Here is a 22,636-nt window from a genome sequence, read left to right as displayed (position 1 = left end):
ATCTCCTTTTATTACTTGCATGGCAAACATTTATGATACATCTGCTACATCCTAGGCCCCATAATAGAGTCTGCAGACATAAAGAACTCCCAGACCACAGAGGTTGCACTCCCATGGGCAAGATAAGAAATACACAATAATATAATACAAAGTTATATTCTGTGATAAAACATCTTCTACATCCTTGGTATAAACAAGCCTCCAAGTTCAGAGGTCAGAGGGCAGTGGGCAAAGCAAGAAAAGCAGTGATTGCATAATATGAAATTTTATTACCTGTGAGGGCTGAGATCAAGATGTAAACAATATTTTGTGGGAAGAGAAACATTAGCTGCTTGGAAATGTCAGAAAAGACTCCAAGGACAAGGTGTCATTGAGCCAGTGCTGCAGGAGGGGGACTGTCAGGCCGCCAGGATGAGGAGGGGCTTGGGGCAGCGGTGGTGTGGGAGGTGCCCTGCGCCTGGGAGAGGGTCGGAGGTGCGTCTGCAGGCTGTGGCCTGACATGGAAGGGCCCCCATGGCCTCTGAGGACTTTTGGATTTTCATTTAAGGAACAGGGAACAATCAAAGCAGGAAGGTGTTCGCCCCAAATTGTTTCTTAGAAGGACACCTTGTTGGCAGTTCTAAAGAAGGGGCTTGAGCGCTGGCTGGTGTGACCCAATGGTTAGAGCGTCGGCCCCCACGCAGAAGGGTGGCTGGTTCCATTGCCAGTCAAGGGCACGTACCTGGGTTGCAGGTTCAATCGGAGCACTTGTGGGAGGCAACCAATCAATGTGTCTCTCTCACATCGATGTTTCTCTCTCTCTCTCTTTCTTTCCCTCCCTGCCTTCCACTCTCTCTAAAAATCGATGGAAAAAAATCTCCTAAGTGAGGATTAACCAAAAAAAAAAAAAAAAAAAAGGGAAGGGGCTTGAGTGAGGGAAGATTTGTAAAGAGACCAGTCGGGAAGCAGGTGAATTGGGGTGGGGTCTAGACTCATCTCTGGCTGGAGAAGAGGTGGAGGGCTGCATCCTGAATATTCCCGAGGCTCAAGACTGTGTGGCCTTGATCCCGGACTGAGTTTTATAAAAGCCTTCTATCCCCCGTGCCTCCCACAATGCCAAGCAGTTAGTGGGAGTTCAGCAAACATTTACTGGAATTAGGAAATGGGGCAGAATCGATAATATTTAGTAACTGTTTAGTAGGGGTGGTGTGAAGGGGAGGGAGATGTTGGAGACTGAGTTGATAATGTGAGGGCGGGGGGTGGGGGTGGGGAGAGATGGGTCCAGTTTGGGACATGCTCAGTCTGGAGAATTTAAGATCAACCCACGTAGGATGTTGCCGTAGAAAGTTAGACATATTAGAATGGGACCTGGGAGAGAAATTAAAAGGCTGAAAGCAAAGAGCTCGAGTCATCAGGGTGTGTATGAGTTGCAGTTAAAGCTCTGCAAAGGAATGAACTGGGCCTGTGAAAACAAACAGGGGAGCTCGGAGGTTCAAGGACAGATCCCTGGGGATTGCCAGTGCTTAAAAGAAGTGGAGCCAGCGCAGAGCGGGTCGAAGAGGTAGCAGGAGACCCTGGAGAGAGTCCTGACCCGAGGCCAAGGAGGCACTGGCCCACAGTGCCAAAGGCTTCGTAAAAGTAAGGGTGGGAGGCAGGGGTGGGGCGGGGTGAGGGGCTGAGGGGTGGGGCGGGGTGAGAGGTTGAGTGGGGGTGTAGCACAGGTGAGGATGTTTGATGGCTGGAGACCAGGACAGAGATGCAGGGGTAGCTTGAGGAGGAGACCAAGGTGGAGAGGGATGCTGTTTTGTTTTAGGAAGAGGGAGACCTGAGCACGTTTATAAGTCAAAGGGAGTGGAGGGGGGAGAGATGAAAGGATCAGGGCGAGGGGCAGGATCGCTGACCGGGAGCAAGGCTGAAAAGTGAGTGGGGACCCGGTGTCCAGGTGCGGGGCTTAGGAGAGAGCAGGAACGGTAGGTACGTCCAGAGGTGGCAGGCAGGCAGCTCCAGTTTTCCCTACAGAGCTGAGGAGCAGTGACATTGGTCAAGGCCTCGGAACCTGTGCTTCTGTCCCCCTCCGGCCCCTCCCCATAGCCGTCTGAGGAACATGAAGCCATAACCCTTGATGGGCCCAGGGTCTGAGGGGCTGTGCCCCGGGGGAGCACAGTCCCGTTCTCAGTGCTGCGGGTGCCTGCAGAGTACGTGCTGTGTGTTAGCCCGGAGTGCGGAGCGTCCGTCACGGTTGCTGCTTGCGTCAGTGGGTCTCGTTTCTCTAGCCGGTGCCCTGGTCTGCCCTTCTGCGAGTTCTGCGACGGTGCTCACCAGCCTCCCTTCTGCCCGGGACACTGGTTCCTGGAAGAACACCAAGAGAGCACACAGCCTTCCTGGTCGGGGGTCAGCTTTGCCCAGCGGGTTGGTGAGCCCGGCTTCCCGGCAGCCAGAGGCTGCTGCGCCTTGGACATGAGTGGATGGGATGCCCGCTCTCCTGCCTTGGTACCCTACTTTGAGTTTTGTTCTGTCCTTTTATACCTAGGGGCTCAGTCGGTAACGTGGGGGAGCTGCTGGGAGAAGGCTACCAGTTGTCCTGAGACAGCAGCCAGCCCAAGAACCACACTGCTGGAATGTCTGGGGGCTGCTGAGCCATCCTCTTGGCTTGGCCCAGCGAGGGGACGGGGTGGGCTGATGAAACCCCGGGTAGGGTGTCTTAGAGCAAGGCCTGCGACCGGCCAGTCTGCAGAACATAAAACCAGCGCAGTCTGGGGACAGAGACACACGAGTACAGAGAAGGGCTAGTTGTCTTGCCGCTCTGGACTGGTCAGTGCTGTCTCCTGTGATGGCCTAGGTCTCCTCCATCGAGGAGTTACTGTGGACACACTCTGTGTAGCGTTTCCATCTTGGCTGCATGTTAGAAGCCCAAGGGGTGGTGGTGGTCTGTCTTGTTTTTTACTTAGCAATGCCTGGGCTCTGCCCCTAACCAATTAGATGAGAATCTTGGGGAGGGGGGCCTGGACATCTGTACATTTTTACTTCTTAGGTGATCGGTCGCCTTGTGAAATCAGTGTTGTTATCTACAGATAGCAAGGGGGATGGAGTGAGATGGAGTGAATCCTGGTCACGAAAGGGAGATAGAGAGAGGATGGGGAAATGTTAGAGCTGGAAGGATCCTGGGCTCAGCCTAGCAGAGGGACCCACCGCCTGGGAGCTGGTTAGGATCGGGCCACCTGTACCCACTAAGTCAGAATGTGCAGGTCAGAGTTGGAGGAATCTGCTTTCGCCACCCTCCAGACCAGTGCTTCTCCACCTCGGAGTCACCCGGGGTGCGTGAGCGAATGCCAGGGCTAGGCCGGACCCATTAGGTCAGAATTCCTAGGTCTGGGACCAGCAGTAATAGCGCTCCAGGCAGTTCTGTTCAGCCAAGTCAAGTGCGTCCCTCCCCTCCGTCTTGACTGCACATTTTCCACTCGAATGTGCATTTGCACCATCGGGATCTTACTCAAAGGCTGGTTCTGATTTTTGTGAGTCTGGAGGGGGCCTGAGATTATGAATTTCTTATAAGTTTCCAAGTGAGGCCCATGATGCTGATCAGAGATACTTTGACCTGCAGACATCTAAGACCAACTTCCCAGTTTCACAGCCAAAGAAACTGAGGATCAGAGAGGGAGAAGTGAGCCCAAAGTGCTGTTCATTCCATTCTTTCCAAGTGCTGGCTCTGTGCCGGGCAGCGGGCTAGGTGCTGGGGCTGGAGGGTGGGGTGGGGACAAGACAGACCTGATTCCTACCTTCACAGAGCTTACATTCCATTGGGCTTATCAGCAAGCAAACAAATGAGTCACTAAATGATTTACAGACCGAATTGCCATGGGGGCAATAAAGGGGCACCGTGGTGGGGAAGATGGCAGCAGCTGTGGGCAGGTAGGAGAGGCTCGCACTTTCGGAAGAGCAATCATGGAAGTTTCTAGAAACACGACTTTCACTGGGATCTTCTGGTTACAAACCTAGAACTTTACTGGGGTTAGAAAATGGGTGCTGCTGACCCTGCTGAGGCCACCTGACTCTGGTCCCCGCAAGGCTGCCTCCTTCCTCTCAGGACCCATTCTTCAGGGCTCAGGGACTCTGAGTGGAGCCGGGGGATGCCCCCCGAGGAGCAGAGCATGACTTCGTGATAGAACAGTGTTCGGGATCATTGATTTGTGGTTTGTAACAAGACCCAGGCCTTGTCTAGACACTGTCCCCCACCCATCAAGGAACATTCGAGATTTTTTTATCTTGGAGCGTGCAGACACTAGTGCTTCTTTCTCTTTCCTGGTCCTTCAGAACTGGCTGCTTGTGGAAACACCCATCCCAGGTCCACCTGCTGACTGAAGCAGCTCTAGGGAAGGGCCCTGGAATCTGGGTTTTTAGTAAATGGTGGGGAGAGGAGGGGTCCTGTGCTCCAGATAACTGAGGAATCCGGCATGGATGGAAGAAATCTGTGCAGGCCCTGGCCGGGTAGCTCAGTTGGTTAGAGTGCCATCCTGATATACCAAGTTTGCAGGTTCAATCCCCGGTCAGGCACATACAGGAATCAACCAACAAATGCATAAATAAGTGGAACAACAAATCGATGTCTCTTTCTTTCTCTGCCCCCCCAAATCAATAAATTAAAATTTTTTTTAAAAGAAAGAAACTGGCACTCGGCAGCACCCATGCCTCTTTGTGGGGCTGTGGAAACCATAGATATTTTTTCCCTGTGACTCCAGAGTGTGGCCCTGACTGAGTTTTGTGATTTAGCGACCTGTTAACGTGCCAGTAGCAGCTCCCCTCTTCCACAGCCTGGCCCTTGCCCTTACCTGAAAGAATCTCCCACCTCCTCTGACCAGAGACCCTCTGCCCCCCGCCCTCCCCATTCAAACACCCATTTTCTCTGAGTTTGCCCCAAGTGCCAGGTGGTGAGGGCCCAGACACTGTTTGCATTTAGTCAAAGTCCAAAAGGGTAGGAGGAGGCCTTGTGGGCCATTTCGTAACTGCATTTTCACCCCGTTGTCTGGCCTGAGCAGACCTGTCTGGTTGGAATAGTGGGAGACTGGGGATGGGGAGGTGGGTGGTATCTAGAACCCAGGGGAAGCCTTGGAGGGTGGTGAACAGGTCAAGTTCAGTCACATAAAAACGAATCACACCTTTTACAGTTAGTTTAATTTCATGTAAAAAGATGGGTGGAGGTGCCATTTGCATCCCGGAGCTGGCCCTCCCCTGGTCAAAATGAGGAAGACAGTTAGGGGAAGCTCGCCGGAGAATCTGGAGCCAGCCAGACTGGTGTGGAGCCTAATCCTTGAGGGGTGGGACTTGGTTTACCTTCCTGTCCCATAGGACGTCCGAACCCCTGAGGCTGCCTTTGAGGGGCTGGGGTGTGTCCGGGTGAGCAGGGCCCTCCCTGGACGGCCAGCGTTGTGCTTACTGGGAGTGGAAGGAGGCAGGCCATGGGTGTGTCCTGCTCTAGTATCCAGCAGGGGTGTGTGTGGAGCTGGCTGGACACCTGTGACTCCTACTTCTAGGTGGCTCGAGGCAGCCAGGATGTCAGCTCTCCCCAGGAACCCTGCTTCCTGCTGAGAAACATGATCAGCAAGTCCCGTGAGTGTTGTCCAAGAGCTCCCCCCCCGAAAAGTGGGCCCCCTCAGAAGTAGTCTTGAGTATCACCCTGGGACCCTGGGGGTTGTGGAGGGACAGATGGGGAGCTGGGGGCTCCTCTCTTCTTCTTGAGGGACACTGGAAATGCCAAGTCCAGGGACTGGAGCAGCTTGAGTTGGGGGTTGCAGGGGCCCAAAACAGGGCAGGTAAGAAGGTGGACTAGGACTGTACCTGCCTGTTTCTGCCTCCAGCTCCTCTATGCATGTGCCCTGCAGGCTGGAAGCTCCTGGCCATGCTGGCACTGGTCCTGGTCATCATGGTGTGGTATTCCATCTCCCGAGAAGACAGGTACATTGAGCTGTGAGTCCAGCTTCCATGTCCTCCCACTGGTTCTTCTCAGGAGCAGGACTCGGGATGGAGCGTCTAGGGTGGGGACAGAGTGGGACAGGAGGGTTCCGAGAGCCTGAGCATGACCTCTCCCTTTAACTCTTAGCGCTAAATTCTTCCAGGGGGTAGGTGGTGGGTTTGGGGGGTAGGGTGTGGGATGACTCCCCAGGCCCTTGGCCAGAGAGGGTCAGGAGAAGGAAGAGCTAGATCCTCAATGATTTGGTTTCAAAATGGAACTTGGATTGAGATGATCCCACCCTGAAAGTCACTTTCCAGCACCCGGGAGGAGGTAGAGGCCGGGCCCCTGGTCTGACTGGAGCTTCTGCCTCTTCTTTTCTGTCCCCAGTTTTTATTTTCCAATCCCAGAGAAGGAGGAGCTGTGCCTGCAGGGTGAGGCAGAGAGGAAGGTCTCTAAGCTCTTTGGCAAGTAAGTAATTGAGGCTGAGGTGGGTGGGGCAGGGCCTGGGGTGAGCTGGGGTTGAGGGTTTCACAGAGTGGGGGGCCTCGGTGCCAGCCGGACGGAGGGACTGTGTTGGTGGACATGGGTTAGGTGAAGGCAGTGAAGGAGGGAACGGCCCTTGGACATGCGTATAGAATATTAGCAGGGACCTGACCCTGATTCTGACCCTTTCGTAACCCCACTCTGCTCTCGCTTCTGTGCAGCTACTCTCGAGATCAGCCCATCTTCCTGCAGCTTAAGGATTATTTCTGGGTCAAGACAACCTCTGCCTACGAGCTGCCCTTCGGAACCAAGGGGAGCGGTAAGTACTGGCCGGTGTTGTGGAAACGGTGGGCTCTTCTGCCACCTTCTTCTTAGTTTTGGCCATCCACAGCCCCAGCGCCCAAGTTCTCAGCCAGGCTCTGATTCGGGGGGCAGGGAGGAGAAGGCAGGAGTGGAGGGGGGACAGCGGCAGCCTTTGGAACGCTGGCTATTGTCCTCAGCCCCTTCCAATCTGTTCTCTTTGTAGAAGACCTGCTCCTCCGGGTGCTAGCCCTCACCAGCTACTCCATTCCGGAGAGCATCCAGAGGTAAGGAGACTGTCCTCTCACTCCAGGCCCTGTGCCTCTCCTTCCCGCCCCAGTGAGAAATAGTCATGGCCCAACGCCTCCCATTGAGCTTCCTGCCTCTGGTCCCCTGTGGCTAATTTGACAAGTCTTCCTAGCCTGCCCTGTCTCCAGGGGACGCAGGTAGTCGGTCCCCACAGCAACTGAGCCTGGGCAGCTGGCTGCTGGGGCAGGCAGAGGCTGCTGAGGGTATTGCCGTGGCAACAGGCAGGCCTCTGCAGCAGGCGAGGGGGCTCCAAAAGGGGGCTCCTTACTGCTACCCCTCAGTCGTCTTCGCTTCTCCCCTCCTCCCTCTTCTGTGCTCTGCTCAGTTTCCCCTCTGGTTACAGAATCCAGGGCTCAGAGTCAGCAGGGCCATAAGCAGGACTCCTTGCAGATGCCTGGTTCATGGGGACCAGGGGCTGAGGGAGCCGGGGGAGGGACTCTGAGCAGGCCAGGGAGACCCAGGGCAGGAGCAGCACCTGCTTCTGTGCCTGAGTCCCCTCTTCCCCTGGCAGCCTCAAGTGCTGTCGCTGCGTGGTGGTGGGCAACGGGCACCGGCTGCGCAACAGCTCGCTGGGAGATGCCATCAACAAGTATGACATGGTCATCAGGTCTGTATGACCAGCTCTGCCCTCTTGTGTTGGGGAGCGACTGTGGACAGGCCCAGTGGGGCCCTAGGTGACAGCACCCTCCTCCGTCCTCCCAGATTAAACAACGCCCCAGTGGCTGGCTATGAGGATGACGTAGGCTCCAAGACCACCATGCGTCTCTTCTACCCGGAATCTGCCCACTTCAACCCCAAACAGGAGAACAACCCCGACACACTCCTCGTCCTGGTGGCTTTCAAGGCGATGGACTTCCACTGGATTGAGACCATCCTGAGTGACAAGAAGCGGGTAGGTGGGGAGATGGGAGGGTTGAGTCCTGGGGGTCAGGCCCTCCCGTTCTGTGATGTCTGCTCTGCAATCCTAGAGCTGGTGAGGGGAGGAGGGAACTCAGTCTTCTGTAGGGCATCTGATGGCCTGCCCGGCAGCCAGGGCCCAAGTGCCTACAGGAGTCAGGTGGGAGCCAAGGGCTCTCCCAAGCTTCAGGCTGCAGGAGCTGGTCAGGAGTCACCTCCAGGCAAGGGGCTGGTCAGGACCGTCCAGATCTGGGTCCTTCCAGGCGGTCTTCAGAAAGGCCGTGTCCCTTTGTCATCCAGTCAAATGCTGAACTATCCAGTCTGGCATTTTTGACAAGTGTTTATACAACCCCAAACTCAAGCCCCTCCACCTGTTTGGAGATCCTTAGAAGTGGGAGTGGTTAGACTTTGTACTCTACACACTGCCACCTGGCCTCTCCTGGGGGTCCCTCCTCTTCTCTCTCCCTGCTCCCCTCCCCTGGTCTCCTTTCCTATCTCTGGTGCAGGCCTTCACCTCCCTCTCCTCTCACTCACCCTGGGGGTCTCTGCCATCTCGTGGACTCCGTCCCCTGGCTGAGGACTACCAGGCTGGCCTTGGCAAACAGGTCTTCACCCATGCCCACCTTTTCCTTCCAACTTCATCCTCCAGGTGCGAAAGGGCTTCTGGAAACAGCCTCCCCTCATCTGGGACGTGAACCCCAAACAGGTTCGGATTCTCAACCCCTTCTTCATGGAGATCGCAGCTGACAAACTGCTAAGCCTACCAGTGCAGCAGCCACGCAAGATCAAGCAGGTGACAATGTGACCACTGGGCAGGTGGAGGGTCGCGGTTGCGGGTGGGAAGTAGGTGGGAGGGTCCTAGAGACTTAGGAAGCCGTAGAGGACCCCATGAGAGGGGAGGGTAGTAACAGAGATCACAGCTCCCATCTGAATAGCACCTGCTACAGCCGGGGGACCACAGCCTTCAGGGACACCTGAAATCAGGTTCACTAGCTTGCCACAGCCAGGGAGAGCAGGAGCTTGGGAACCATGAGGCGTCCCCAAAGTGGAGTTATGGGAGGGTACTGACAGGGCTTGGGGCTGGAGTTAGAGGATGGTTTTGGCAGGCGCTGGTCAAAATTTGTAAACTGGGGCGTTGCTGAGACAGTCCTAGTCTTATCTTTAGAACAACTCACGCCCGTGCAGTTGCTATTGATCACTGTATCTCTGATCACTGTAATTGATCACTATGTTAACATATAGGTCTGAGTGAGTTAAGAATTTGAGCTTACAGTTTTTCTTGCATATCATGGTCAATTTTTGGAGTCATGATGCAGTTTTGCAAGTTCTGGTTTTGGTTGCAGCTCTCAGTGCCCTTAGTCTTTGGCTGGTAGGCTTTAGCTTGTAGCCTCCCAAGTACTTGCACACGTGTCTTTTGAGCCTCAGAGAGTCTGTGTGGGCAAGTGGACAGAGGTAACCAGCAGAAGTAGACAGGACTCGCTGTACCACTTACTGTGTGGCCTTGGGCAGGTCAACCACTCCGAGCCTCTCTTTTCTTATCTGTAGGGTGGGGATAAAATCAGTACTGACCTTTGAAGGCCATTGAAGGATTTAAAAAGACAATTATGGCCCAGCCAGTGTGGCTCAGTGGTTGAGTGTCTACCCATGAACCAAGAGGTCACCAGTTCGATTCCCAGTCAGGGCACTTGCCCAGGTTGTGGGCTCAATCCCCAATAGGGGGCATGTAGGAGGCAGCTAATCGATGTTTCTCTCTCATCAATATTTCTATAACTATCTCTCTCTCTTCTTCTTTCTCTAAAATCAATAAAAACATATTTAAAAATATATTATATTTTTTAAAATTTATCTTTATTGTTGAAAGTATTATAGATATCCCCCCTTTTTTTTGCCCCATTGATCCCCTCCAACCCACATCCATGCCTCCCCAGTGTTTCACCACACTATTGTCTGTGTCCATGGGTTATGCTGAATGCACATAAGTTCTTTGATTGATCTCTCCCCACCCACTCCCCCACTCTTGCCTTCCCACTGAGATTCATTAGTCTTTTCCATGCTTCTATGTCTCTGGATCTATTTTGTTCCTCAGTCTGTTTTGTTTATTAGATTCCACATATGAATGAGATCATGTAAAACTGAATCCGGAAGAATCAGAAAACCCGAGTAGGCCAATAGCAACTGATGCAATCGAAGCAGTAATAAAAAACTCTTAGCAAACAAAATCCCTGGTCTGGATGGCTTCACGGGGAAGCTTTCTAATTATTTAAGTTGTAGGGTTAGATAGTTTATTAAAAATGTTTCTTGCTTTTGAGGTGCTATGAACTTCCCTGTCAGGACTGCTTCTGCTGTGTCCCATAGATTTGGGGTTGTTGTGTGTTCATTTCATTTGTTTACAGGAAGTTTTTGATTTTTTTCTTGAACTTATTGGCAACCCATTCATTCATTGTTTAATAACATGCTATTAAGCCTCCATGTATTTGACTGTTTTTGAGTGTTTTTACTCTAGTTGATTTCTAATTTCATGCCATTGTGATCTGAGATGTTTGATATGATTTCAATCTTCTTGAACTTGTGGAGACTGGTTTTGTGTCCTAACATGTGGTTTGTCTTTGAGCATGACCCATGTGCACTTGATAGGAATGTATATTCTGCAGCTTGGGGGTAAAATGTTCTGTAAATATCAATTAAATCCATCTTATCTAGTGTGCCGTTTAGTTGCTGTTTCTGTGTTGACTTTTTGTCTGGAAGTTCTAGCCAGTGAAGTCAGTGGGGTGTTAAAGTCCCCGACTATGACTGTATTGCTGTTGATCTCTCCTTTAAAGTCTTTACAATTATTATTGAGAGGTCATTATTTATTGCCATTTTAATTCTTTATGCCTATGTTTCTCTATTTCCTATTATTATTACAGCAGTCCCTTTAACATTTCTTGCAATGCTTCTATTTCTATTTCTAATTATAGAATTCCCTTTAACATTTTCTGCAGTGCTGGTTTGGTGGTGATAAACTCCTTCAGCCTTTTTTTTTGTCTGGAAAGCTCTTTATTTTACCATCTATTGTGAATGATAACCTTGCTGGATAGAGTATTCTTGGTTTTAGATCCTTGCTTTTCATTACCTTGAATACTTCATGCCATTCCCTTCTGGCCTATAGAGTTTCTGATGAGAAGTCAGCTGACAACCTTATGGGCGCTCCTTTGTAGGTAACAAATTGCTTTTCTCTTTCTACCTTTAATATTCTGTCTTGAATTTTTAGCATTTTAATTATGATGTGTCTGGGCATGAGCCTGTTTGGATTCTTCTTGCTTGGGACTTTCTGTGCTTTGTGAACTTGTGTGACTTTTTCCTTCACCAGGTTAGGGACGTTTTCTGCCATTATTTCTTCAAACAGGTTCTCTAACCCTTGCTTACTTGCTACCTCCTCTGGCACTCCTATGATGCAAATATTGTTACATTTCATGTTGTCCCACAGCTCCCTTGGACTGTCCTCCTGTTTTTTCTTTTTTCTTTTTGGGTCTCTGATTGAGTGATTTTTTTTCTACCCTGTCTTCTAATTTGCTGATCTGACCCTCAGCTTCCTCCAATCTGCTGTTCATTCCTTCCAATGTATTCTTTATTTCTGCTATGTCATTCTTCATTTCTGGCTGGTCATTTGTTATAGTTTCCGTATCTTCTTTCATGCTGTTGAGCATCCTTACAATCAGTATTCTGAACTCTATATCTGATAGATTGCTTACCTCCATTTCATTTAGCTCTTTTTCTGGAGACTTTTCTTGTTCTTTCATTTGGGGGTTGTTTTTTTCTCCCCATTTTTGGCTGCCTATTTGGGTTTGTTTCTATGTATTAGGTAGGCCTGCTAGGACTCTGTCTTTTTGGAAGGTCTCTGGTGCAGGCCAATATCAGACTCTCTTTGTGACTGACCTTGAATACCCTGTTTGGAGCTATCAACAACCCACGGCTTGAGGTTCCCTCTGTTGGGACTGGGTGCATTTGGAAAGGACCAAGATGCATACCAAAGTCAGCTTTTCCAAGGCTTGGGTCCAGAAGCAGATCAGGTAAAGACTCAAAGCATTCTGAGATCTGCCTCTGCCTGCAGGCTGATTAATCTGATTCTCTTAATGAGCCTCAGGCTGTACAAACTCCATGGGGTAGGGCAAGAGGTTTTCCAGCAGGGTGGGGCAATTGCTTCCTCCTCAGGCAAAAGCTGCTTGGAAGGTAAATGTCTGCCTCTGCCATAAGGGGGAATGACTCAGCACAGGAATCCAAAGGTGGCCTCTGAGCTCTATCTCTAGAGCCCACAACCCTAGACTCTCCTCACACAGCTCCAGTCCACTCTGCCCACCCCCTGCTGGAGCTCAAGGTGAGTGGCTGCACACGAAACTTTGTGCGTTGGCTCTTTAGGTGGGTGCCTGCATTTCCAGCTCTTTCTTCCTGACAGAAACCCGGCTGCTTTTCACAGCCAGATGTTATGTGGGCACCTTTCTCAGTTCTGGTGCTCTTGGCTGGGAAGCCCAGCCTGGGGTTTAGGCCCCAGAGTCCTCAGTGGGAACCCCCTCAGCTGAGATCTCCCTCAGGACCTTCAGCTGCTGTCTGTGGGAGCCCGGCCAGCCTTCTCAGGCCTCCATCCCAGTCTCTGGGGTCTCTGCTTTTCCTCCTTGGTTTCCTCCTCTCCAGCTCGTCTTCAGTTGCAGTGGATTATTCAGGATGGTTTGCCTATGTTTTAGTTGTAATTCCAGTTTGGTCCCAGGAGAGTGTCAGTGTAGCTTCCACCTAGTCTGCCACCATCTTTAATCTCCTCCTTTAAAAGATTTAAAAAGCTAATTATGTAACAGGCCCATCATGGAGATTGGTACAACACAGTGGGTGCTCAATAAATGTTAGCCAAATTTGGAGTAAATGACTTTATTATTTGCTGAGTATCTACTGTGATGCAGCTTCAGAAATTGAATGCGTGCTTTTGTGACCACTCTGTGCCCGGCCCCAAGTATGCATGCGGGGAGTGAGTCACGCTCCGTGCCCTGAGGGTACTTGGGCTAGCAGAAAAAAGACACAGGTAACAGCAGGGAAGAGCAAATGCCCCAGCAGAGAGTTGTTCCAAGTGCTGCGGGATCTCAGAGAAGGGGCAGGCCTCTGTGGGGCTGTTTCGGAGCTCCCCTTCCCACCCCTAGGAGGAGGTGGTGATGCTGGATTGGGCCTTGAGGGGTCATAGGGCCCATCAGGCAGAGAACTGGGGAAAGGTATGTCATTTGACAATACCAAACACTCTCCTGGCACTGGGTTCTGTTGCACGTGGAGTTGCAGAGGCAGCCTGGAAGGGGTTTTATGCCCCGATGGTGCATGAGGCAGGAGTGAAGGCTGGAGAGGGAGGCGAGAGAAAGGAAGGACCAGAACCCAGCTGCTGTGGTGAGAAGGAAAACAGAACGGATGGGCTTGACCTGTATACGTTTCCTGTCACTGCCTAGTAAATTACCACAGTTTAGTGGCTTAAAACAACACCATGCATCCACTCATAGTCGCGTAGGTCAGAAGTCCAGCACAGGGTGGCTGGGTCCTCTGCCTAGGGTAGGAATGCAGGTCCCCCGCTATCGGAAAGGAAAGTGTCCCTTCGAAATCTTTCGTAAGCAATTACCATCGATGTCTAATCGAAACGCTTACTTACATCCAGTTTTATGCTAAGTTTTTAACACCCTTGTGAGCTCCCTTAGGCTTTTCTGATACCTTCGGACACATCTTGTTAACGGGCACGCAGAATAAATTGGGATGAAGGCCAGATGCTCAGACACAGTTCAAAGCTCTGGCAGCTGGGTGCTGGGTGTGGTTCTCAGGGAAGGAGCTTGGCGGGGCCACTCGCTGCAAAACAAATGCTGAACGCTATGTTTGCTTTCCACCTTTTTTCATAAAATTAAAAAAAAAAAAAGCCTCTTCAAATTTCTTCTGGTTAGCGAACACAGGTACTTTTGTAGGGCTTTTGTAAAAGCAAAGTGGTGTAACACAAACTTTCAAAAAGCAGAGAATACCTGTTCCAGGCTGGAATGGAGCAAGCCGCTGGACTGAGTTCGTCTGGAGGCTGGGGGCAGGGGAGGGAGGTTCACTTCCAGGCTCATTCTTGTGGGAAGAATTCAGTTCCCTGTGGTAGCAGGACCAAGGCCCCGTTCTCTTGCTGGCTCTCAGCCGGGGTAGCGGGGAGCACCCTCAGCTCTTGGAGGCTGCTCCTGTTCCTTGCCCTGTGCTCCTCTCCATCTCCAGACCTGCCCCAGCATGATAAATCCTTCTTGTGTTTCCCATCTCTGACTCCCTCCGCTGTTCAGCTCTAGACCCAGATGTACAAGCTCATGAAATTGGGTCAAGCCCACCAGGATTATCGCTCTGATGGTCAGCTGTGCCATCTAAAGCAGTGTAACTTAATGTAATATATCTCATCATAGCCATAGTTTCCACACACACCCAAGGGCTAGGGTCCTTGGGAGTGGCCTTCAAATTCTCCTGCTACAACATTTACTTTTCAGGTGCAATCGAGACATTTATGACAGTTCTAGGTTTCCAACTTGGACAACTGGGTGGGCGATAATATGTGTAACTAATATAGGGAATGGGGTGGGGAGGGGAGTTTGGTGAGATTCCGGAGCCCTGTCCAGGCAGAGCTGGCTAGAAGGCGATGGAAATGTGGTTCGGCGAAGGTCTGAACTGGATGAGTTAACACAGTGGTGGTTAAAGCAACAGGGGGAAACGGAAGGCCTGGGCAGGAAGTGACAGATGAAATGATAGCAGAGCTCAGAAAGATGCTGGGAAAACCTCGGCTTCAGGAGGCCTGGCCGGCTGAAGTGGTCTGGACGGCGGAGCTGAGGAAGGCAAGATGTGTGAGGTTAGGACAGCAGGCTGTCCATCTCTGTGGACGAATTTGGGATGCAGCCCATAAGGTAGATGGGAAAGTCTTGCCATCCCCACTTTACAGAGGGGTGAGCCCACCTCATAAAGGGCACACAGTCTGTGAACGTGGGGTCCCAGACTTCTGAAAGTGGGGAGGTTCTCCAAGGTTCAGAGCAGAACCTTTCTACTCCTTAGGGAGTTGCTTACCAGTTGTAAGCCTCAGTTTCCCCATCTGTACAATACAGTATGGTAGCTCCGAGCCACATAATTGCAGTTAAATGAAATTAAAAATTCAGTCCCTCGGCTCCATGAGTCCCATTCACTCGCTCAGTCGCCAGCTCTGCTGGTGGGTGCCATACAGGACAGCACAGAAGGCCACCTCCAGGACAACAAAGTGCTGTTGCAGAGCATTGGCCTGGAAGATGCTGGAAGGAGCGGGGCTCCCTCTAATACCTCCCTCACCCCGTGTCCCTCAGAAGCCCACCACAGGCCTGCTGGCCATCACCCTGGCCCTGCACCTCTGCGACGTGGTGCACATTGCTGGCTTTGGCTACCCAGACGCCCACAACAGGAAGCAGACCATTCACTACTACGAGCAGATCACACTTAAGTCCATGGCGGTAAGTGGCCCCTGCCTGCAAGCTGGGTGGGGCAGACCAGCCTGGGACACTGGGTGAACGAGGGGGGCCAGGCGCCCAGAGGTGGCTCACAGTGAGGTCACTTAGGGTCAGAACTGGCACCAAGGCACCTAGGTTCCCAGGCCAGTGTCCTCTGTATTTGGCCACACAGATTTTCTTCCTTCTGAGAGGCAGCACAGGGAAGGGAGATCCCAGGGTTTGGGACTGTGGGGAGGGCCAGGGACATCCCTAGCAGCCCCTCAGTTTCCTTCCTTGGCTGTCTCCACAGGGGTCGGGCCACAATGTCTCCCAAGAGGCCCTGGCCATCAAACGGATGCTGGAAATCGGAGCAGTCAAGAACCTCACTTACTTCTGACTTAGGCAGGAGCTGTGCCCATTGGTCTTCCCACTTTGCTGCCTGAGCTACCCCCAGCCATGGCGATGGGGGTGCCTGGTGCCAGTATGACCAGCTTGGATTCCCCCTTGCCTGTCTGGGGAGGGGTCCCAGGACTGGCCAGGTCTGAGAAGAGACCGTGGCCCTGGCTGCTCTTGTGGAGGCCTGATCTAGTCGGGGTGCAGACCCTAGGGTGATGGGAGCCCAGCGGACGAACGAGGCTCATTGCTGTGACATCTGCCTTTCAGCACCGGGAGATTATTTAATGGGCTATTTAATCAAGGGGAAGAAAGTGCTGTGGGCTGGTCCCATGCCATCCAGAAAAAGGGGCATATACAGTGTTCGACCACTTTTTATAAAAACACAAAAATGATGGGCCCACTAAGGCCTAGACCCAGAGCAGGCCTCCCAGGAGGGGAGTCGTCTGGAATGGGTGGGTGTCCTCCAGAGAGGGGCTGCTCCTCCCGGCGGGCCTGGGAAGAGCAGTGCCAGGGATGTTCCGTGGAGAAGGGAACCTCATCTAAGAAAGAGGTACCAAACAAATTAAACTATTTTTCCTAAAATGAAGCAGTTGTGATACCAGGTGTCCTTTCAGATTGGGGAGGACATGGATGGGAAAATGGGATTCAGCAGTGGGCCCCTCTCCTGGCAGTGGACAGGCTTTAGTTAAAGACCCAGTGGGACCCAGGGCAGGCCATGGTCATTTAGGAAATTTATTTTTGAGTATTAGTACTTGGTGCCAAGTCATACATTGTCACCTTGGTGTAGCAGGCAAGCAAGTGGTGCCCAGAGCAGCCCTGTCTGCGGACACCCAGCTGGCACCCTGCACCCTGGTTTTCTTCCCAGAGGTGGGGGGAGGGGGATGCCAGATGAGAGGGGCAGAACCCTCTCCCACCTTCCTCCGCTCTCTCACCAGCTTTTAGTTTCCAAAATCTCATGCTGGGAGATGACTGTTTGAGGACAGGGGTGGAGTCAGACAGAAACAGCCAAGTTTTCCTTCTCAGATTAACTGGAAATCATAAAATGGAGTTTACAGAGGGTCCTGCCAGTTGCCCCGGCTGCCAAGATCGGGAAGGGCAGGGCCTGGGCAGCCGCTAAGGGATTTGGCAAGGCCTGTCAGCCAGTTGCTCAGGCCAGGGGGTAAAATGTTTTCTTCCCCAGGTCTCTAGAATCATGATAGTGCTGCCATTTGTCCGTCTCTCCCCTTTGTTCTCCATCTTCCCAGGCCCTGCTTAGTTGCCAACTGGGCTTCCTGCCACCCCACAGCTGTTTCTTTACATCTGGAGCCAGGAGGGAGAGCTCGAACTCCCCCCCAGGGAATGGGACTCACAGCTGTGTTCCTGGCTTCCTTGGAAAAAGTTGCAGCCTTGAGGTTTTGAAGCTGGGCTGGTACAGGACACATAGAAAATGGCAGAGATTGGGAGGATCAGAGGAAAATGACACTTCTTGACAGTGTTGGAGTGGCCTGAAGAACACCCACCCTCATCCCACAGAACGGTCCTGAGGACCCTTGCAGGGAAGCAAACTGCCTGCTCTCAGAAGCCTGGCTGAATTACTTGCTAGCTGCTCTCCCCCAGGGGATAGGGGGGTTCTGAAAGCAAATAGGGCCTCAGCATCTGCAGCCCCACACAGGCTTTTGCAGGGGGTCGGTGGGGGGAGTTGTTCATTTTGCTGAGGGGTATGAGCATGGGGACAGGGATCTCAGCTCTGCTTCTCCCCGATGCCTCCCCAGCTGCTTCTCATGGGGGTATGCAAAGGAGTGTCAATTTCCCCATCCAGGGCCATCGAAAGTGGCTGTCAGCACATATGATCCAGCTGTCCTAGACTGGGGTCACTGCCTGTTACTGAACATGCCTAAACTTGAGCCAGAATCCAATACACATGGATGGGTCAGGCTCTCCAGATCCACACGCACACACACATATAGACACGGGAGCATTTTACGTTCTCGTTGGGCTCCGCCTGTGATGGCATACGCAGACGGTCCTTCCTGATTGCATACAGACAAGAGGCATGTGGGGGTAGGGTATGTACACCCAAACTGTCCACTGCTCCCTTGGCATGTGGGTTCAGCTTTCTCCAGACTGCAGACTGAGGCAACATTGGCCAAAAGTGAGCGCTGAGAGTGGAGCTTTGATGTGGGTGGGGTTCCTTGGTGACCTGAGAGAGGGACTTTCATTCTGCAGTTAGCTCAACAATGTGAATGATCTGCCTGCCAGCCTGCCTGGGACTGATTAAACTGTGCCCTGGACACAGGGCAGGGAGGCAATGGGAGGAGAAAGCGGCAGATGAGGGCAAGTCGACAGTCTGGGTTGTGCACCAGGCTCTGCTACTTAATTATGCAGGATCAGTCACTTCTCCACGTCTGCGAGCTCAGCCAATGAGGACCACTTATGTCAGTATTATCTGGGGGCGATTTAAGAATGCAGATTTTTGGGTCTTACCCAGGCCGCTGGGCTCAGGAGTCTGGAATTTTAATGAGCACTCAGAACCTCGGCTCTAGCAGTCTAGACTCCGGGATGACCTCACGCGCCTTTCTGCGCCTTTCCGCGCCTTTCAACTTCCCAGGCTGCCCGCAAAGCCCATCTTAATCCCCGGCGCCCTGGAGCTGCTGCAGCCAGGCTCAGGCACCGGAGGGGCAGCCAGCCCAGCTGGCCCCTCCCTGGCGGGGCGGCGGGGTGCGGTGCGGTGCGGGTGAGGGTGCGCATGCGCCTTTGCCTGGGCGGGGGACGGGCCTGGCCGCGTGGGAACCTGGCAGGGAATGGTCACTGCTGAGGAGGCCTCTGGGGCTGGGCCTGCCCCCCCCATCCGAGGCCGAGCCTCCCCTGCAGCGTGGCTTGCGGTGCCCCCACGCCCCGCCCCGGCCCCCCTCCCCTACACTGTTGACTCTACAAGCCCTGCTCTCCACAGAGACCTGGAGAAGGGTCTCCCAGCTCAGGCACAGAGCCAGGCAAGGAGGAGGTTAGGCCTTGACCTAGCCCACAAACACATTTAAATACTTTGTCTTAACATCAAATAGTGTGCCTTAATTTTGGACACTTCGGGTTTTTATTTACACTTTCTAAGGACCTAAGTACATCCCCCCAATACTGACTAGCCTGTGAAAAGTGGGAGCGAGGAGCAGTTCTGTCTGCGAGGCAGGAAAAGGTGGGGTGCACGCAATGTATTGCAGACGGTTGGATCGCAGGAAAAGGTGGGTTGCACGCAATGTATTGCAGACGGTTGGATCGCGGGTTCTACTTCCCCACTGTCACGTAACCAGCCAGTCAGCCTCTCTGCGCCTCCAGCTGTAAAACTGATCGCCTTACCCATCTCACAGTGAGGTCCTAAGGACCTAATGGGTACGTTGTGTAGACTGTAAAGTGCGATATAAGTATTGGATTGGAGAGTTGCCTTGCATAATGGAAATTACCAGAAAGCGAAGGAAACAGGTGAGATACAGCTGTGGGGTCAAATATTTGCTCAGGTACAGAGTAACATGACTGGTTACAGCAAAGTCTTTGCCTTTGAGTCACCCGCCATCAAAGGAAGGGCGAAATGACTCAAATGCAGGCTTTGTGTAGTCAAACAATGCAGAGTGAGCTCAAACTGCCCTCTGGAAGTGATTTTCACGTTGAAGGCAGACGCCTTTCGGGGCTTTTGGAGACAGTATCTATTTCCATGGCATGCGGCATACACAGCAGGTTCCCGAACGAAGAGAGGATACGATCTCAGTTGGTTAGACGGCTAAACCCTCTGACCTTTTTCGATGTCTTAATCATAGCTTCAGAAAGCTATTTGTTAGTTTTGAGCATTCCCATGGTTCCGTACCAGACATGGTTCCAGGAAAATGTTTCCAACTTAAAAGTTTAAGGAGGGTGTGTGTGTGTGTGTGTGTGTGTGTAGTTATAGCCTGTTTTCCTTTCCAGTTCTTTCTCAACCAGTTTACCTCTCTTGTTAGAGGTCTTGGGGATCCTTCCCCCAAGAAATGAGTCAGATTGAGTCTCAGATGTCAGATTTGGGGGGAGACCAAATGTATTGAAGGCTCTGCTCCTTTATGTAAAGGGATTGCACAGAGTTGGAATCAGGCGGGAGACACCACAGTCCTGTCCATGAGGGTTAGCACAGAGGATTGGATAAAAGTTCCTAGAGAAAAATGAGCTTTGGAATGCAGATTTCAGGTTCCTAGGGACAACTAACATTTTAAAGGACTCCCACCCCTCAACGGAGACGCAGCTTCCGCTCAGGAATCTTGCAAGCCTGGGAGGGTGGAGTTGGGTGGAGGGAATGAGAGAAGGCTCTGATGTTGAAATCACACTGGGGATTGAAGTTGGAATTACTGAACTAAGCTATTCCAGAACCATCTATTATTCTGAGGTTTCCTAAAACACTATTTACACACATCGCCAATTTTAACACTTAAAGAGTATCTTCTCCTGCTTAAAAATGTGTTTCTCTCGTGAGGAAAAAAAAAAAATCACAAGAGTGGAAATTAGCCTGGGTGGGAGACTCTCTCCAGTCCTGTTCTTTTTCTCTATAGGTTTATGTTCCACTGGTGTAGGCCTGAGTGGCAGGAGAGCTAGAGAAACTTTAAATGAAAAGCCAAATAAGGGGTTTGTATCTAAACACTCTTCTGTAGAAGCCCAGAATCCTATCCAGATCACTTTATATCTATTGCTTTCTTTCCTCAGTATTTCTCCAAAGTGCAGTGTTCATGGTGTCACAAATGTATTTTCTAGCAGGCAACGGTGGTATCTTTAACTTAGCCCACCTGAACTTGTCTTTGGGGTGACCTTCACAGGCAGACTCCCTGTATCCAGGTCCTTTTGCAGCATTGGGAGTAGATGTCACAGAGGCTTCACTTACTAAGACCCCAGTTCTCCCAAGTCCTGTTTCCTAAGACTTCACTTACCTCATCTTTAGGTTCACCACAAAGAAGACCGCTATAAAGGGCATTCTTTGGGCATTCTCATGGCATTCCAGGACATTTCCCAGAGCCATGAAGTTAAGAAGCAGGGGAAGGAGACAGATGGCCTTTGCACTGCTGATCTCCCTGATCAGCGGGCTTCAGGAGTGCTTGTGGCCCAGGGCAAGCTGAGGTTGTCCCAGCCCTGAAGGTAGGCTCAGTGGACTGTTCCAGAGGGGAGAGCTGAGAACACGGAGGGGCAGGCAGATATCGGGCACCAGTCAATGAAAATGGAGTGTGTTCACAAAAGGCCTTTTAAAGACTAAGGCAGGAGTAAAGCTGCAGGCTCCGTGGTAATGAAAGATTTCCGTGTATGTCAGAGACCAGCCATTAGAGGGGCGGGGAGAGGGGACCAGGAAGAGTAGCAGTTAGGGAGAGAATAGAATCGACCATCCTCTCTTACAGCAACAATGAATTCATCTGGGGAAACAAGTCCTTATTTTTAGAAAGAAGAGTAGCTTGACATTTCCTCATTTTTTTTCCAGCATATGACCTAGTTCAGAAGATTGAAACATAGGGAGTTAGGGAAAGGATGATTGGAGCCTTACTGGAAGTGAGAAGGAAAGGTCAGGCTGAGAGGTCTCTTATCAGCGATTGATTTAGCAAAGGTTGCTGGTAGTTTTGATGTTCTCGCTGCAAATGGCTGGTATGTGGTCACATCCATAAACAACTTAGATAAGAGGTTCCTAAAATACTTTTTATAAAGGGAATTAAAACTCAAGATTTAGTTGAGATGCCGTTGATTTATGTCTAAATGGTTATGTTTCTTTAGCTAGGCACACCAAGCGGTATTGTAAATAAAAATCTATATGCAAATGAAGATTGTTTTTATTTAAATACTTATACTTTTATTTAAATAAAGAGCTTCTCTTATAGGGAGACTTCCTAGAGAAGGAACTAATTGCAGGACTGCCTTCGTCTTCTTTTCTGGTGCCTTCATAAACCACACACAATACCCGGGAAGAGCTCACGGAACTTGGGGAGTGTACCTTGGAATTTCCATTTGGATTCCTTTATAGCAGAACCATACACGGTGCTCACGCCTCCCCAGATGGGAAGGGAGAATGCAGCTCCCATTCTGAGAAACCCCCCAAGGACAGCGGCGTGTTTGTTTTTGTTTCCCCGGGTCCTTCCCGCTCCGGAAGCCCAAAGGCCGCTTCAAGGCCTATTGCTCGGTAGCACTTGTTTCTATAGGCTCGGCCAGGACCGGCTGTGGTGCAGTTTTCTAGCTCTTCCAGCGACAGCACTTCCTATCCCAGGAAAGTCGAAGAGGTGGTGGAAACAACTCCGGCCTTTCCAGACTGATAGCGAGCCTGAGAATTAGAAACTGGGCTCCCGTCCAGGGACTCGGAGCCAACAGTGAACTTTAAAACTATCAGAAAAACTGGACACTGGCCTTGGTGGGGGAGGGGGGATTGATACACAGAATAGCTTTGTTTCCCGGGGAGCTGTGGTCTTTCCAGGTCATCTGGGGACTTGACGTGGAGGTTGCCAGTCCCGCCTTCCTGGTGGAGCTGTGGCCTGTCCCTGCTCAGCCTACCCACAGAGTGGGTGCTAGCAGGTGGCCTTTACCACAGGCCGTTTCATCAGATTCTAGGATGAAAGTGGCCTTGAGTTGGAACTGTGGGGTGGAAACAGTTTACAGAGGAAATCCTGTGTGTTTAAACCTTCTGTTGGCCACCCATTAGCTCTGTGACCTTGGGCAAGTCTTGCGGCTTCTCCAAGCCTCATGCCCATGCCTGTAAAATGGTAAGACTGCAGAATTGTGAGGATTAAATAAGATCAGAAGCGTGGACTCGTTTCAGTTCATTCGAAATCACCTCCAGGGCAATTCAAGGCTTCCCGTGCCTTAATTTTTTTTTTAACACCCCCCTTTAGCAGCCGTGTTGTGCCCTCGCTCCTTC

The 22,636-nt window shown here is 51.5% G+C and overlaps 1 protein-coding gene across 4 annotated transcripts; it reads left to right on the top strand.

Moving 5' to 3' along the window:
- The first annotated feature begins 5,125 nt into the window (after positions 1–5,125).
- ST3GAL4 (ST3 beta-galactoside alpha-2,3-sialyltransferase 4) lies at positions 5,126–20,922 on the top strand. 4 transcript variants are annotated; one of them, XM_016204454.2, is made up of 10 exons: positions 5,126–5,583; positions 5,856–5,928; positions 6,314–6,394; positions 6,631–6,728; positions 6,936–6,996; positions 7,530–7,625; positions 7,721–7,910; positions 8,565–8,708; positions 15,253–15,396; positions 15,683–20,922. In XM_016204454.2, exons 1-10 carry the CDS (start codon positions 5,568–5,570, stop codon positions 15,767–15,769), a joined length of 990 nt encoding a protein of 329 aa, XP_016059940.1. In that variant the 5' UTR covers positions 5,126–5,567; the 3' UTR covers positions 15,770–20,922. The 4 variants fall into 4 exon arrangements, with proteins under 4 accessions (XP_016059940.1, XP_016059939.1, XP_016059938.1 ...); XM_016204453.2 differs by having other exon boundaries at positions 5,513–5,583; positions 5,856–5,940; XM_016204452.2 differs by having other exon boundaries at positions 5,534–5,583; positions 5,832–5,928.
- Positions 20,923–22,636: the final 1,714 nt, after the last annotated feature.

The sequence above is a fragment of the Miniopterus natalensis genome, chromosome 20, assembly GCF_054644295.1.
Source record: "Miniopterus natalensis isolate mMinNat1 chromosome 20, mMinNat1.hap1, whole genome shotgun sequence".
Lineage (NCBI taxonomy): Eukaryota > Metazoa > Chordata > Mammalia > Chiroptera > Miniopteridae > Miniopterus > Miniopterus natalensis.
Note: the sequence above shows the minus strand (reverse complement) of the source record. Positions and strands in the feature narration are given on the sequence as shown.

What these genes read in the sequence shown, in the direction of transcription:
- ST3GAL4 (XM_016204451.2), top strand. An exon ending in CTTCGGAACCAAGGGGAGCG is followed by an intron (nt 6,729 to 6,935) that starts GTAAGTACTGGC and finishes TTCTCTTTGTAG; the next exon opens with AAGACCTGCTCCTCCGGGTG. An exon ending in TCCTGAGTGACAAGAAGCGG is followed by an intron (nt 7,911 to 8,564) that starts GTAGGTGGGGAG and finishes TTCATCCTCCAG; the next exon opens with GTGCGAAAGGGCTTCTGGAA.